Here is a 16,636-nt window from a genome sequence, read left to right as displayed (position 1 = left end):
TTAGAATGTAATCTGTATAAACAAGTAATGAAAATATCCAGAAAATAATGGTAAATGTAATTGTTTTTAGAATGTAAAATACTGTATTTTTACTGCTTATTGTTGTGAAAAAGAAATACAGAAGAAATATTAATGTTTTTTAATTTACTGCCTGTTGGGCCCCGGACAGGTCCCAACAGGCAGGAAATCAATCCACCCACATTGCCAGGCATCAACCAAAGGGACACCCACCAAACGCAACCCCCCTGAATGAGGGCCGAGTATTGCCAGAGTACAGCCCAATGGCACAAGTGCGCAACAGAGAGACAACAACAAGCCAGTGACTCTTCCCCAGAAAGGTATTAGAGGGAGGGCATCCCAGTGGCGACGAGAGCCCATCTGGCAAGACAGCAAGGGTGTACAGTATCAAGCCTACTGGTCACCATCATGCCCCCGGGCCAGGCTACACCTAATTATAAACTGTGCTGTAGAGATTAGTTTTTAGTAGACACTTGAAAGTTCGCACTGAGTTTGCATTTCTAACCTTAATTGGCAGATCATTCCACAGTAGTGGAGCTCTATGAGAAAAGGCCCTGCCGCCAGCTGTTTGTTTAGAAATTCTAGGTACAATTAAAAGGCCTGCATCTTGCGATCGTAGGTTACGTGTAGGTATGTATGGCTGGATCATTTCAGCAAGGTAAGTAGGAGCAAGTCCATGTATTGATTTATAGGTTAAGAGTAAAACCTTAAAATCAGCCCTAACCCTAACAGGCAGCCAATGTAAGGATATTAGGACAGGAGTAATGTGTTCAAATGTTTTTTGTTCTAGTTAGGATTCTAGCAGCCGTGTGCAGCACTAATTGAAGTTAATTTATTAATTTGTCTGGAGAGAAGAGCATTGCAGTAATCTAGTCTAGAAGTAACGAAAGCATGGATACATTTTTCTGCATCAGTTTTTGATAGAAAGTTTCTAATTTTTGCAATGTTTCGAAGATGAAAATAAGCAACTCTTGAGACATATTTTATATGTTCTTCAAAGGAGAGGTCAGGATCAAGGGTAACGCCAAGGCTTTTTACAGTTTTTGGGATACGACCATGCAGCCGTCGAGGTTCACAGTAAGATCTGCTAACAATGCTATTTGTTTCTTGGGTCCTAAAACAAGCATTTCTGTTTTCCTTGTTGTCTGTGTACCAGGGAGCAAGTTTCTTGTTGCATATTTCTTTAGTTTTTAGTGTTGCAACTGTGTCTAATGTATTTCGCAGTGTTGAGTTTAGATCCTCGATTTGATCGTTAACAGATTTATTTACTCTGTCGTTAATGAGCGAACTTGTAAGAATATCAAGGAATTTATTTGTAGTCCGAGAATTTATTTAGCTCTTGGTGTCTAAATATCTGGTCCCATTTTCACCCTCTGATCAGCCGGACGCTATACAGTACCACCAACGCCATCAGGTGCACCCATACCATGGGCTTTCTCAGAGAAATTCCAGGTCACCTCCTTCAACCCCAAAATAAAGGGCAGTATGTTAAGTTCTGCTTATTCCTATACTGGGTAACAGGCCCATCAATCATGAAGTGGATGGTTGTAATAGTGGGCTTCTGTTCTCTCAACTCCTTTCAAATTGTCTCAATGTGTGCCCACACAGCTCTTCCATCATGACGTAGGATTGTGGAATATGATTGACTCCCTTCTGATGTGTAGACCACACTGGTGTGAATTGTGGCCTGTTTACGACTTCCACCAATATATGGAAAGCTTGAATTTTGGTGTTGTGTTTGCAAGCATAGTTTTCAGAGAAATCCAGGTGGACCACTTCCTCTGCTCAACCTGGTGTATCCAGTTGTAGTGATATTTGGCAAGCAGGTCACGGTTTTCATGCACTGTTCTTTTGTAGGTCCTGCCATCTTCCGCATTCAGTTTCTTTCACAAAGTTTATGAATTCCGGATGTGATCTTTACCCTTTCCCACCCTAGCCATGTGGTGGTGAGGTTCTGTTTTTGAGGAGCTATTTCCACATCTTTGTAACAGCATTTCACACAAACACGATACATGCAATCTTTTCTTAGAGGATCACACACAATGGATGCCAACAACTCTGAAACACTTCCCACTTTCATAAAGCCACTTTGAAATAGTTTCTCCACAAACATCTGGACATTTTTGTGTTCAAAGCAGGCACATGTTGCCTTTATTTGTTTTGTTAACCCTTTGCAGACGTTTTCTTAGTTTTTAATATGTTTTGTTTGACAGAGCAAGTTGCCTTTTAAGTTTCACTTTCATTCTTAGTTTGGTGTTGTTTGTGCGTTATAGTCACACGTTGCAATAATTTCTTTCTGGGGTAGATGAAGCAAGTGGCTGGACATTCTCTTGAAAGTCATCTGCCTCTCTGGGTCGGGGTGGGTGGGACTGAGGCTCATCTGCTTCTCTGGGTGGAGGTTCTTCAAGATTAGACTCAATCACTGAGACTGGAGTGTCATTCATTAATTCATTGACCAGCTTCAATCGTTCCCACTGATTCCTCTGGTTTACCCTCCACTGCTCTCTTTTATTCTTTGCAGCAGAAGGGGTCATAAGCCGTACAGGCATTTTGGGAACTGGCCTTGATTTGTAGTAGCGAAACAAAATAATTATTAGTATTTGATGCAGGTTGTAATCAAACCAAATACATTAATCATAGAGGGGTATAGCCTGACACATTACACAACAAAAGCATTTAGGCTTATTACAGATGAGTGTGTTTCTATTTTGATGAATATTTCAAGTTTGCTTGTTACTAACACATCACTGATTCTTCACTATAATACGTTGCACTTTTTAGATAAGATACTCAGCCCTAGCTTCTGAATCTATGTTTATCTTGGCTCTGAACCGTCTCTGCCTCTCTTTAGATGGCATCTGGAAGGACAGAATTAACCATAAAACATCAGAAGCTATTTGCTATATTAATACCTATGATTACATTAATCATGATGTGACCAGTTTCATTATACATTTTCAATTAAATGATAATGACCCGTGTGACCCATTTAATCATATGAAATCAAGATGAATAACAGCCAAAAAAACTAACATTAAAATACTGTTAATATGTTAATAATAACTACACCTACAGGTTTACAAATACTAATTAAAAACTAGATTGTTATACATATGTCATTCTGGATAACAGATAACATGTCCTGGCTAACAGAGGTTTTTTGTTATCCAAGAATGACAAGTTGTTATTCAGGAATGACAAAACATTTTCTTTATAATCAGGCATTAATTTGACCACCGGGGGAAAACTACAACTTAGCTATCATCACTTTAAGGTAATCTTTTAGATCAAATAGTTTTTTAATATAAAAACATTATAAATGTTTTAATAGTGTTATCCAAAAGGACACGTGATTTTGACACAAAGTGCAACAGTAACCTAAAAGGTCAAAATATCAACAATTTAAGAGATGCTTACTGACCTTTGCACATGTTTTGCAGCTCCTCCAGGGTCTTCTTTTGGATACAATATTATATCACAAGACATACCAAAATGCATTATGGACCAACATGGTCAATGATTATCCAGGAATGAAATTAGAGAAACTACAATTTGGATACAAAAGTCTTTCTGTCCTAAAACTAAATAAGCTTAATATCATTATATTTGTTGGTATCATTGAAAACATCAATACAGTTATGCCCAAGTAGATTTTAAATATATTTATTCATTTTCTTTTGATTTTTGTATTCAGATTTTAAGCCGGAACAGTTACCCGGAAGGACATTTTGGGACTTTTGAGCTCAATAATTCCTTAAAGATTAATTATTTATAATGAATACTCACATGAGTAATTAAGATGGGGAAGGTGAGTCATTTAATGCAGTGCATTTAAAATGTATACATTTTTTATATTGTGAATATGCTTTTGACACCAGTAATGACATGCTATGTTTAGAGAGGGGTCAACAAGGCCTATAGTGATCAGAATACCATCCCCACTGTGAAGCATGGTGGGAGGGTGAGATCTAAAATCATGGGGAATCTTGTGAAAATTGATTACATGATGAATGCAGCATGTTATCAGAGAATACACAGACAATTTGCATTCTTATTCATGAAATCGTCACATGGGACACTCTTGGACTTTCCAGCGCAACAATGACCCTTAGCCAAGTTGACCCTCTAGTGGTTACAGCTGTAATATCATTGAGCCTGTCTGGGGAGATCTCAAACGTGTGGTTTATGCAAGACAACCAAAAACTGCATGGCCTGGAGGCATTTTGCCAAGACAAATGGGCAACTATACCATCTGCAAGAATTGGGCGCCTCATAGAGAACTATTACAACAGACTGCACGCTGTCATTGATGCTGAAGTGGGCAATACACAGTAACAGGAACTAAGGGTATGCATACTTTTGAACAGGGGTCAGTTTATTATTTTCTTTGTTTCCATGTTTTGTTTTATAATTGTGCCATTCTGTTATGACGCACAGTGAAATGTGAATCCACATGTGTTTTGCCTGCTCCCTCGTGTTTTCTTTACATATGGTACATATATTATCCATTCTCCAAGGGTATGCAAACTTTTGAGCACAATGGTACATACCTACATGTAACCTAAAATCACAAGAAGCAGGACTTCTAGTTGTACCCAGAATTTCTTAACAGCCGCAGGCAGGGCTTTCTCCAATAGAGCTCCACTACTGTGGAATGATCTACTGATTAAAGTTTGAGATGCAGACTCAGTGCAAACGTTTGAGTGTCTAGTAAAGACTCATCTCTTCAGCAAGGTTTATGATGTGTAGTCTAGCCCAGGGATGTGAAGATGAACAGAAAGGCTTGGATACAATTGACCCCTGCTGCCTTTGCCAGATGGGCTCCCATCTCCACAGGGATGTCCTTTCTCTTATGCCATTCCTGGCTTACTGTTGTTCTCCATTGCTGTCCTCATGCAATGGGAGTGAACTCTGCGTGCGATACTCAGCCCTCTTTCAGGGTGGTTGCGGTTGGCTGTTGTTCCTTGTTTGTTCCTAGACAAATTGGGTGGAGTGACTTCCTACCTGTTGGGCCCTGTCTGGGGTTACTGTACCCTCGGCTAGGGTCATACCGAAGCCCCGTCTCAGCCCCAAGGTTTTGCATGGCTATATTATTGTGATGGGGGAGTAGGGTTAGTTCTTCTCCTTTGTAATTCCTTTGTAAATCTAAAGAATGCGCACTTTAAATTTCCTTGTGTCCTGCTCCATGTAAACTTAGCATGATTTTCACCTTCATTACTTCTTTCAGTACCCTGCACCTGATAGAGAAAGACAATTTATTATAATATATAAATATGGAGTTGCCCCCCCCTCCCACGCCACTCTTTTTTGGGAAGGATTTCTGCAAGATTTTGGAGTGTCTCTGGGAATTCGTGCCTTTTCAGCGAAAAGAGCATTTGTGAGTTGTTGAACGAGAACACCTGGCTCACAATTGCCATTCCAATTCATCCCAAAGGAGTTCAATGGGTTTGAGGTCTTTATGCAAACCACTCTAGTTCCTCCGCACCAAACTCGCTGAATCTTGTCTTTATGTATCCTTCTTTTTGCACAGGGGCAGAGTCATGGTGAAACAGGTAAGGGCCTTCCCCAAACAGTTGCCGTAAAGCTGGAAGCTCCCAATTATATAAAATGTCTTTGTATCCTGCAGCATTAAGATGATTCATTAATCCTTCATTGGAACTAAGGGGCCTAGCCCAAAACCTGAAACATAGCCCCAGATCTCCCACCAAACTTCACATTAGGCACTATGCATTTCGAGAGTTCTCCTGGTATCCGCCACAACCAGATTTGTCCATCAGACTGCCAGTTAGTGAAGCGCAATCATCACTCCAGAGAACACATTTCCACTGTTCCAGAGTCCAGTGATGACTTGCCTATGCTTGGCATTGAGCATGTTGATGTGAGGCTTGTGTACAGCTGCTCGGCCATGGAAACACATTTCGTGGAGCTTTCGATGCACAGTTCTTGTGCTGATGTTGCTTCCAGAGGCAGTTTGGACCTCTGTTGCAAGTGATGCAAGAGATGATAGGTGATTTTTACACGCTCCACCCTTCAGCACTCAGCTGCCTTGCTCTGTGAGTTTTTGTGGTGTACCACTTTGTGGCCGGGTTGTTGTTTCTCTTTGACGCTTCCCCACTATCAAGGTGACATCCTATGATAGTGACACGTTTTAATTCACTGAGCTCTTCAGTATGACCTGTTGTACTGCCAATATTGGTCTATGGAGATTTCATTAAAGCAACATTTCCATTTATTTAATTTTTTTATATTTTCCCCATCCTATAATCTATCTCACTATGCAATAATTGTTTTTGAGTGTCAGTCTCAAATAAAAATATTTAACAGAACAAATAAACCATTTGTAATTCAGTAAATTAACAGAATTGGTGATTTTTATTACTTTTGCGAGGCACTGTGAAGATTCATGTCACCCAACTCTGTCCAAAGTTAGTTCATGGCCTCCTCCCATCTCTACACAAGTAATGTTTAGATGGGAGGCCAATCATTCATTCATTCATAGATTCCCTGTCCCCAGTTTCAGGGAGTTGACAGTGTGCTCACAAAGTCCATGAAAGGTATTTACCTTAGGATGAATGCATGTATCTATTTGGTAGTCTTCAGTAAAGCCACTACTGTCGGACTGCTGGCTGGCTCCTCTTATTAGGACTTCGGTGGAGAGAGATGTTGTAGGAAAGAGAAAATATTAATAGAAGATTTTGGGAAAAATCCAAACTTGAATTCTAACATCAATCAATGCATTTTTTTTTATAATTGTTTAGAATATTAGATTTGCATTAAATATTATAATTCATTAATACACACAACTCCACTTCAGGATTGAGAGCAGAAATGTACAGTGGCTCTGAAAAGTCAGCTAATTATACTAAATTAATTACAAACAGATAATAGTTGATTGCATATGTATTGACACCTGAATGAGCAGTGGTGCAACAAATTGTCTTTAGAAGTTACCAAATTAATTGAATAGAGATTGACAATCCATAAGTACTAGCAATCTGTGAACACAAAAAAAATACACATTCAAATCCCACAAATAACAAAGATTTACAAATACATGAAAAACATTTGTGGATCTAAATTCTGCATGTACACATTTAAATTGTACTGTCACATTTTAGTAAGCAGTATGCCAGGCGCAGAGTTAATTAACAGGCAACAAAACGGTTTAAAAACGAAACTGAGACAGGCAAAAATGACAAAATGGCAGGAACAAGGCAGGCAAGCAGAAAAACAGAGAACGGCAGGCAAGACACACACATTATAACTTGACAAAGTGCAAAACTGGGAAAACTAAATAGGGTGCTAACGAGGGCTAACAGCAAACAGGTGAAGACAACCAGAACAACAGCCACCGCATCAGTTAATCTACTGAATAGTCAATTAAGAATGTTTTTTGTATTTAATTTCGCAAATATTTATTAAGAGTAATACATTTGTTGATTTACATAAGATGCTGAATCTTTGGTAAAATAATCCAAATTCATAAAGAGACGTGAGGATGTTTTATATTTTGTTTCTCTCCTAATGAGAAACTATAACATGTAGCCTAATACGTTTATTGAATTGCTGAGGATGTAATTTGTATTGTTTCAATAACAATAAAAAAAAGAAAGGAATTTGTGATTTAAAAAAGTTTCTAAGCCCAATAATAATAGAGACATTTAAAATGACACTCCTCTGTGTGCCTTTTGATCATATCCTTAGAATCTGTAAATGGTCTCCATAACATTTTTGTGACATGACAAACTGACCTCAACTCTCCTGCTTACAATATACACTCACCTAAAGGATTATTAGGAATAATCCTTTGGTTTTATTTCTCACAGTATCTGAGCGACAATCAAAGTTAGCTAGCTAGCTAACTGTCACAACTCCATAGCTAAAATAGATTAGCGTCATGCAGGGAACATTAGAGACTCGGCAGCAGCAATAAGACCTCCGGTTTTCATATTTTACTTTCAAAATGAAAATCTGTGGTGAAACGTTATATACTTTTCCCAGCGACAATAAGACTTCCAATTATGTTGCTGTGCCTTCAAAATAAAGGTCTGTGGTGTATATACTATATAATAGTATAAACACTATATTACAGTATATATTTTATACTATATATTTATATTATACATACATTTTATAATATACATTTTCAAAGGGAAAAACTATGTGGGAAAAATAGACATGAAAAAATTACTTGTTCAATAATACTTTACATAATGTATATAATATTATAAGATGGAGCACATTGAGAAATGGTTAGAGCTTAAGTTAATGGAGAGGACATTACCAATCTTTTTTTTATATATATTATTATTGTTGTCATCCTACTCGTCATTAAATCTGGAGAGGGACTGTGTTATAAATCCAACAACATTATATTATCCCTCCCCACTGTAATGTACAAGTGATCCTTTTGTAGTGGAAAAATTATTCAGTGCCGCAGTGAATGTATTTTACGAAATACTCAGGATAGTTTGAAAAGTTTGAAAATGAAAGCTCGCTCCAAAAATAAGATGTACGTTAAGTAAGTTTACTAGTTGCTCTGTATTGTACTAGTACTTTTTCTGAAAGCACTTGCTTAAATTAACTTCAGAATGTCTTTGATTTATTTTCTGTTGTTTGTGAATAAAACGTAATCACAGAAAAACTAAATGGGCCCTGGGATTGTCATTCTTCATACAGATTACACATTTACGAACAGTTTGCATGTCTGTTCACAAAAATAATACTGAGACGTAACTAACGACATACCAAACACCTATCAGAAATTCTAACCACATTTTGGCCTAAAATTAAAAAGGACAATACCACAAAAAGCATAGGTGTGATTCAGTGTTGGATGACAGGTCTGCAGCTTTCCAGATAGGGATAGGTACTATTCAACTGTCAGTGACGGAATCTAAAACAAAAATCCAGAAAATCACATTGTATGATTTTTAAGTAATTAATTTGCATTTTATTGCATGACAAGTATTTGATACATCAAAAAAAAACTTTGTTTGCAATTACAGAGATCATACATTTCCTGTATTTCACACACTGCAGCAGGGATTTTGGCCCACTCCTCCATACAGACTTTCTCCAGATCCTTCAGGTTTCGGGACTGTCGCTGGGCAATACGGACTTTCAGCTCCCTCCAAATATTTTCTATTGGGTTCAGGTCTGGAGACTGGCTAGGCCACTCCAGGACTTTGAGATGCTTCTTACGGAGCCAATCCTAAGTTGCCCTGGCTGTGGGTTTCGGGTCGTTGTCATGTTGCAAGACCTAGCCACGACCCATCTTCAATGCTCTTACTGAGGGAAGGGAGGTTGTTTGCTAAGATCTCGCGATTCATGGCCCCATCCATTCTCCCCTCAATACGGTGCAGTCGTCCTGTCCCCTTTGCAGAAAAGCATCCCCAAAGAATGATGTTTCCACCTCCATGCATCATGGTTGGGACGGTGTTCTTGGGGTTGTACTCATCCTTCTTCTTCCTCCAAACACGGCGAGTGGAGTTTAGATCAAAAAGCTCTATTTTTGTCTCATCAGACCCCATGACCTTCTCCCATTCCTCCTCTGGATCATCCAGATGGTCATTGGCAAACTTCAGACAGGCCTGGACATGCACTGGCTTGAACAGGGGGACCTTGGGTGCACTGCAGGATTTTAATCCATGACAGCGTAGTGTGTTACTAATGGTTTTCTTTGAGACTGTGGTCCCAGCTCTCTTCAGGTCATTGACCAGATCCTGCCATGTAGTTCTGGGCTGATCCCTCACCTTCCTCATGATCATTGATGCCCCACGAGGTGAGATCTTGCATGTAGCTCCAGACCGAGGGAGATTGACCGTCATCTTGAACTTCTTCCATTTTCTAATAATTGTGCCAACAGTTGTTGCCTTCTCACCAAGTTGCTTGCCTATTGTCCTGTAGCCCATCCCAGCCTTGTGCAGGTCTACAATTTTATCCCTGATGTCCTTACACAGCTCTCTAGTCTTGGCCATTGTGGAGAGGTTGGAGTCTGTTTGATTGAATGTGTGGACAGGTGTCTTTTATACAGGTAACGAGTTCAAACATGTCCAGTTAATACAGGTAATGAGGAGGGCTTCTTAAAGAAAAACGAACAGGTCTGTGAGAGACGGAATTCTTACTGGTTGGTAGGTGATCAAATAGTTATGACTTACTTATGACTTAGGATTTTTGTTTTAGATTCTCTCACAGTTGAAGTGTACCTATTATAAAAATTACAGAACTCTACATGCTTTGTAAGTAGGAAAACCTGTAAATACGGCAGTGTATCAAATACTTGTTCTCCCCACTGTATGTTTTATACAGAATCCTAACATAGCCGTTATTGTACATTGTGACGGTAGAAACATTAGATCAGAGACCAGCAACTTTCTGTTTAGATTTACATTGTCTACAAATAGATTCTGCCAGTCATTGTGGTAACTCAAGATTTGACATTTAAGGGCCATGACATACCCTGTTCTAATAGACAAACTTGGACCAGCACTGTCCATAGTTCACAATAAAACAGAATTTGTCTTTAACCAAATGCACCTCATTTTAAACACATTTTTTTTTATTTAGTGCCAAATTTGAACGTACAAAAATTATGATTAATCATGGTTAACTACAGAGGTTTATGCAATTAATCACAATAATTGTTTTATTGTTTAACAGCAGTGAATACAGTTGTGCTCAAAAGTTTTCATACCCTTGGAGAATTTGTGTATTGCCCCCTTTAGCATCAATTAGAGCGTGCAGTCTTTTGTAATAGTTGTCTATGAGGCCCCAAATTCTTGCAGGTGGTTTAGCTGCCCATTCGTCTTGGCAAAATGCCTCCAGGACATGCATGAACCGCACGTTTGAGATCTCCACAGAGTAGCTCGATGATGATGATGTGCCAGAAGCTGTGAGGTGTGTCAAGGTGTAATCGGGCATATTGTAACCGGGCTTTTTTGTGGCATTGGCACAGTAAAGGCGTTTTTCTGGCAACTTGACCATGCAGCAAATTTTTGTTAAAGTATCATCGTATTGTGCTTCTTGAAAAAACCACACTGTTTTTTTCCTGAGCAGGCTGTATTTCTCCTGAGGTTCTTTGTATCCCAAACAATTCTTCTGGCAGTTTCAGCTGAAATCTTTCTTGGTCTACCTGACCTTGGCTTGGTATCAAGAGATCACAGAATTTTACACTCCTTAATAATTGATTGAACAGTACTGACTGGTATTTGCAAGGCTTTGGATATCTTTTTATATCCTTTTCCATCTTAATATACACTCACCTAAAGGATTATTAGGAACACCATACTAATACTGTGTTTGACCCCCTTTCGCCTTCAGAACTGCCTTAATTTTACATGGCATTGATTCAAAAAGGTGCTGAAAGCATTCTTTAGAAATGTTGACCCATATTGATAGGATAGCATTTTGCAGTTGATGGAGATTTGTGGGATGCACATCCAGGGCACGAAGCTCCCGTTCCACTACATCCCAAAGATGCTCTATTGGGTTGAGATCTGGTGACTGTGGGGGCCATTTCAGTACAGTGAACTCATTGTCATGTTCAAAAAACCAATTTGAAATGATTCAAGCTTTGTGACATGGTGCATTATCCTGCTGGAAGTAACCATCAGAGGATGGGTACATGGTGGTCATAAAGGGATGGACATGGTCAGAAACAATACTCAGGTAGGCCGTGGCATTTAAACGATGCCCTGTTGGCACTAAGGGGCCTAAAGTGTGCCAAGAAAACATCCCACACACCATAACACCACCACCACCACCACCAGCCTGCACAGTGGTAACAAGGCATGATGGATCCATGTTCTCATTCTGTTTACGCCAAATTCTGACTCTACCATCTGAATGTCTCAACAGAAATCGAGACTCATCAGACCAGGCAACATTCTTCCAGTCTTCAACTGTCCAATGTTGGTGAGCTCGTGCAAATTGTAGCCCCTTTTTCCTATTTGTAGTGGAGATGAGTGGTACCCGGTGGGGTCTTCTGCTGTTGTAGGCCATCCACCTCAAGGTTGTGCGTGTTGTGGCTTCACAAATGCTTTGCTGCATACCTCGGTTGTAACGAGTGGTTATTTCAGTCAAAGTTGCTCTTCTATCAGCTTGAATCAGTCGGCCCATTCTCCTCTGACCTCTAGCATCAACAAGGCATTTTCGCCCACAGGACTGCCGCATAATGGATGTTTTTCCCTTTTCACACCATTCTTTGTAAACCCTAGAAATGGTTGTGCGTGAAATTCCCAGTAACTGAGCAGATTGTGAAATACTCAGACCGGCCCGTCTGGCACCAACAACCATGCCACGCTCAAAATTGCTTAAATCACCTTTCTTTCCCATTCTGACATTCAGTTTGGAGTTCAGGAGATTGTCTTGACCAGGACCACACCCCTAAATGCATTGAAGCAACTGCCATGTGACTGGTTGATTAGATAATTGCATTAATGAGAAATTGAACAGGTGTTCCTAAAAATTTTTAGGTGAGTGTAGTTCCATTACCTTGTTATGCAGGTCTTTTGATAGTTATTTTCTGCTCCCCATGGCTCATAATCTAGCTTGCTCAGTGCATCCACGTGAGAGCTAACAAACTCATTGACTATTTATAGACAGACACTAATTGCAATTTAAAAAGCCACAGGTGTGGGAAATTGACATTTAATTGCCCTTTTCATTTTTGTGTGTCTGTAACAAGGCCAAACATTCAAGGGTATGTACATCTTTGATCAGAGCCATTTGGGTGATTTCTGTTATCATTATGATTTAAAATGGAGCCAAACAATTATGTGATAATAAATGGCTTAATATGGTCCTTAAATAAAATACTGTTTTTTTTTTCATTATGATTGGGCTACATCTCTACATTACACACTAAAGGTCTGTCAGATATTCATTATTTCCAATTAATCCAATAACCCTTGATCTTCTAGATTATGATATGAATATTTGAACATAACCCAAATCTAAAAATAAGTTAGCCTATTCTGTTATATCTGTTTTATTAATGTTTTTTATTGCTTCAAAACATTCTCAAAAAGGGTATTGACATTACTGTACATAAAAATCATGATATCCATAGATTTACGCACATAAACTGCATTTGCAGTAGTCTGATGTTTTCCTCCACAACCACCACCATCGTCAAGAAGTTGCCGAAACCCCAGGCACTTGACAACCACACACAAATACATTTTACCCTCTCAAATGTAACCTACGATTATTGGGGCCACTAGTCAGGGATTTTCAAAACGTAAATTACAGAAATACACTGTTATTTACACCTGCGCACTTAGTTTAAAGTCAGTGTCATAAGCAGGCTACATTTTGGATATTGTGTAAATAAAGCCAGAAAATGTCTGATTTTAGGTGTTGTGCGACCACCTCTGTGTGCATGATAATCACACACAACGCCTGAACCCAAAACTGTTATTTGGGTTCAAATAAAGATGTTTTTAAAACATTTAAAACATCAAACATGCAACAGATCATAATTATTTCACGCACTAATTATTTTCAATTGAAATATATATATATATATTTATTTTTTTCAAAAGTATCTGCAATCTGATTACTATATATTAAAGGTAACAGTTTAGAGTTACTGCTTTTGCCGGGCCGCATAAGCGGAGCCGGCCTAGAAGGGCGAATGTCTCTGAAGGACTGAGTGAGTGAGTGCCTGACTGACTTGTGAAATTGCGGTGCCTGACTGACTTGTTAAATAGTGGTTTTAGATGCAGACTATGGAACAACAGGTCCCCCGTTCGCCTCCTGTCACTTTCAAAACATATTATGCCTCTGGATTTGTTCAGGGCAGACAAAAGCTTGGCTAGCTACAACCTTCAGTAGCTATGTAATTGGAAGCCTAACATAAAACAGTTCTGGTGGATCTTAGGATTTGTTTAGGATAGACAAACACTTCGCTTGCTACATGTCTTTCCACTTAACGAAAAAGTCAGTTATTTTCACCTATATTGATAAATACTGTATCATTGTTATTCACGAATGGCAAATTAGCTGTTAAAACGGCCAGTGGCAAAAGAGGATTTGTCCATGATAGACATGCTGGCTACAAACTTCAGAAGCTACGTTATAGGAAGCCTAAAATGAAACGGTTTACTGTTATATTACGACTATTTCTTTTGGATTTTTGAATTATGTTTTAGGATGTGTTTAAGATAGACAAACACGATTCTCTCGATTCTCTCGTCTCGTCACTTGACGAAAAATTCAATTATCATCACCTATATTGATACAGTAGTTATGGCTAATAATGGCTAATAAGCTGTTAAAACGGCCAGTGGCAAAAGACATACAGTTCATTGATGCTATTTGTAGTGGAGGAAAACTTTAGACACGTTACTCAGTTTAACAAAATGGTTAATGGTGTCCAACGAAATATTCAAACATGGCTTGATGTTAATGTGTGACAAAGGGTTTTTCCTACATTAAAAGCTCAATGGCAACAGCCTTCCCAAAATCTCACATCGCCTTACCGATGGGATGGTAAAACATGATTTTGCGCTCATATATGAAATACCAGCGGAACACTGCAGCTAAAATTAGAGTAGGAGGAAACTTTTGCCATATTGAGTGTTGCCAGATGCGGTGTGTTTTCTACTCATTGGGCTATTTTTAATGGGCTTGGGCAGGTCGATTTTTTTCTGGAGTCTGCGGCAGAAAAACTGATCAAAAAACAGATCTCTGGGAAGTGTCTTTCAAACCTCTTTTCTCAGAGCTTAGTAGAGGAGATTATCAACTTTTAAACCAGCATATCTTTACCATTACTTCATCAAACAGTATTAAATACCATTACAAAGCTCTGAATCTGGACATTTATAAAAATAAAAAATGCACTGCACTGCATGCACTGGGACGGTTTGCAGCCGAGTGTGAAAAGGTGGGGATGAGAATCAGTACCTCCAAATCTGAGGCCATGGTCCTCTGTCGGAAAAGGGTGACTTGCCCACTTCAGGTTGGTGGAGAGTGCCTGCCTCAAGTCGAGGAGTTTAAGTATCTAGGGGTCTTGTTTACGAGTGAGGGAAGGATGGAACGGAAGATTGACAGACGGATCGGTGCAGCTTCTGCAGTAATGCAGTCGATGTATCGGTCTGTCGTGGTGAAGAAAGAGCTGAGCCGCAAGGCGAAGCTCTCGATTTACCAGTCAATCTACGTTCCTACTCTCACCTATGGTCATGAGCTTTGGGTCATGACCGAAAGGACAAGATCCCGGATACAGGCGGCCGAAATGAGCTTTCTCCGCAGGGTGGCCGGGCGATCCCTTAGAGATAGGGTGAGAAGCTCGGTCACCCGGGAGGAGCTCAGAGTAGAGCCGCTGCTCCTCCACATCGAGAGGGGTCAGCTGAGGTGGCTTGGGCATCTTTTTCGTATGCCTCCGGAACGCCTTCCTGGGAAGGTGTTCCGGTCCCGTCCCACCCGGCCCCGGATGAAGCGGAATAAGATAGATGTATGTATGTATGTAAAAAAAAATGTATGTATGTATGTAAAAAATAAAAAAGCCTAACTAAAAATGTTGTGATTGGACCGTGTTCCTAAATTCTTGCTACCTGGTTAATATCATAGTGTGGTCTTGAAACAATCAGGAAATAAAGTTATAAACACTGTTTGAGCTAAATGTGAGTAAATAACAGCGCGGTCTGACCAGCCATTCTTATGTAACCTAGGCGTGCTAATGGTGCGTTCTAAACAATACGTTCTAATCACGCCGGTGTGATCGTACGCTTCAGGGACCACTCTAGCCTGATCACACTGGTGTGATCCTACGTGTCAAAGGGCGAAACCGACCCTTTATATTGGTTTTTACTAGAATTTTTCACCCATCTGTATATTGTGCAGATTTAATCTGGCATGTGTTGATTTAACGCTGGTATTTGCTATTACTAAGCCACACATGCCCACAACCCTCCACAGTCACTATACTCTTATTTACTGCACATATAATTTAATCCCTCAATGATTTATACAATTGAACAACATTGCAAGGAAAGGTTTCCATCCTAAGGCAGACTCTTATTGTCACGGCTGGGATGAGGCAGGACACGAGGCGCAGAGCTATAGGGATTCATCCTTTTAATTGTAAACACAGAAAACAACCAAAGAAGAGAACAATTTTGAACTGAAGAGTAGCAAACATAAAGCAAACAATGACCAACAACCTAAGGAAAAACAAGGCAAATGAAATAGGGTCCCCAATTAAAGACAATGAGACGCAGCTGTATCTAATTAGGGCGATCACCTCTGTGGTCAGGTCCTGACTGTGACCCCCAGGTGCATGGAGATGCCTAGAGGCCCCCAGCCAGGACATGACACTTATTAGGTAACACTTAATTTTGTTCAGTCTTAGATATCTCAGCCCCAAGGTGTTACGCTGCCATATTATTGTGCCGGGCAGTAGGGTCAGTTCTCCTTCTCCACTATAAATCCTTGTAGATCTAAGTAATGCATTTTCAATATGTTCACTGTCTCCTGCCCTGTTTTAAACTTAGGAGGACTAGAGGTCTTGGCCCACACCTCCGGAGTACCAGGCTTGAAAGACTCATTGCTGTCCCTGTCCAAAGTCCTCCTGGTTATGTTGCAGATCAAGACGATACCTGACGATTTCAGCTGT

At 39.7% G+C, this 16,636-nt stretch overlaps 1 protein-coding gene across 1 annotated transcript in view; it reads right to left on the bottom strand.

The window, feature by feature from the left end:
* LOC105009052 (protein ITPRID2) overlaps positions 1-16,636 on the bottom strand; it is an 82,036-nt gene that overhangs the window by 19,250 nt on the left and 46,150 nt on the right. Inside the window, exon 7 of the mRNA XM_034289626.1 lies at positions 6,581-6,663. Coding sequence (XP_034145517.1) covers positions 6,581-6,663 — 83 coding nt within the window. The remainder of the gene's footprint in view (positions 1-6,580; positions 6,664-16,636) is intronic.

The sequence above is a fragment of the Esox lucius genome, chromosome 22, assembly GCF_011004845.1.
Source record: "Esox lucius isolate fEsoLuc1 chromosome 22, fEsoLuc1.pri, whole genome shotgun sequence".
NCBI lineage: Eukaryota > Metazoa > Chordata > Actinopteri > Esociformes > Esocidae > Esox > Esox lucius.
The sequence above is the reverse complement of the archived record's forward strand: the minus strand, read 5'-3'. Positions and strand labels throughout refer to the sequence as shown.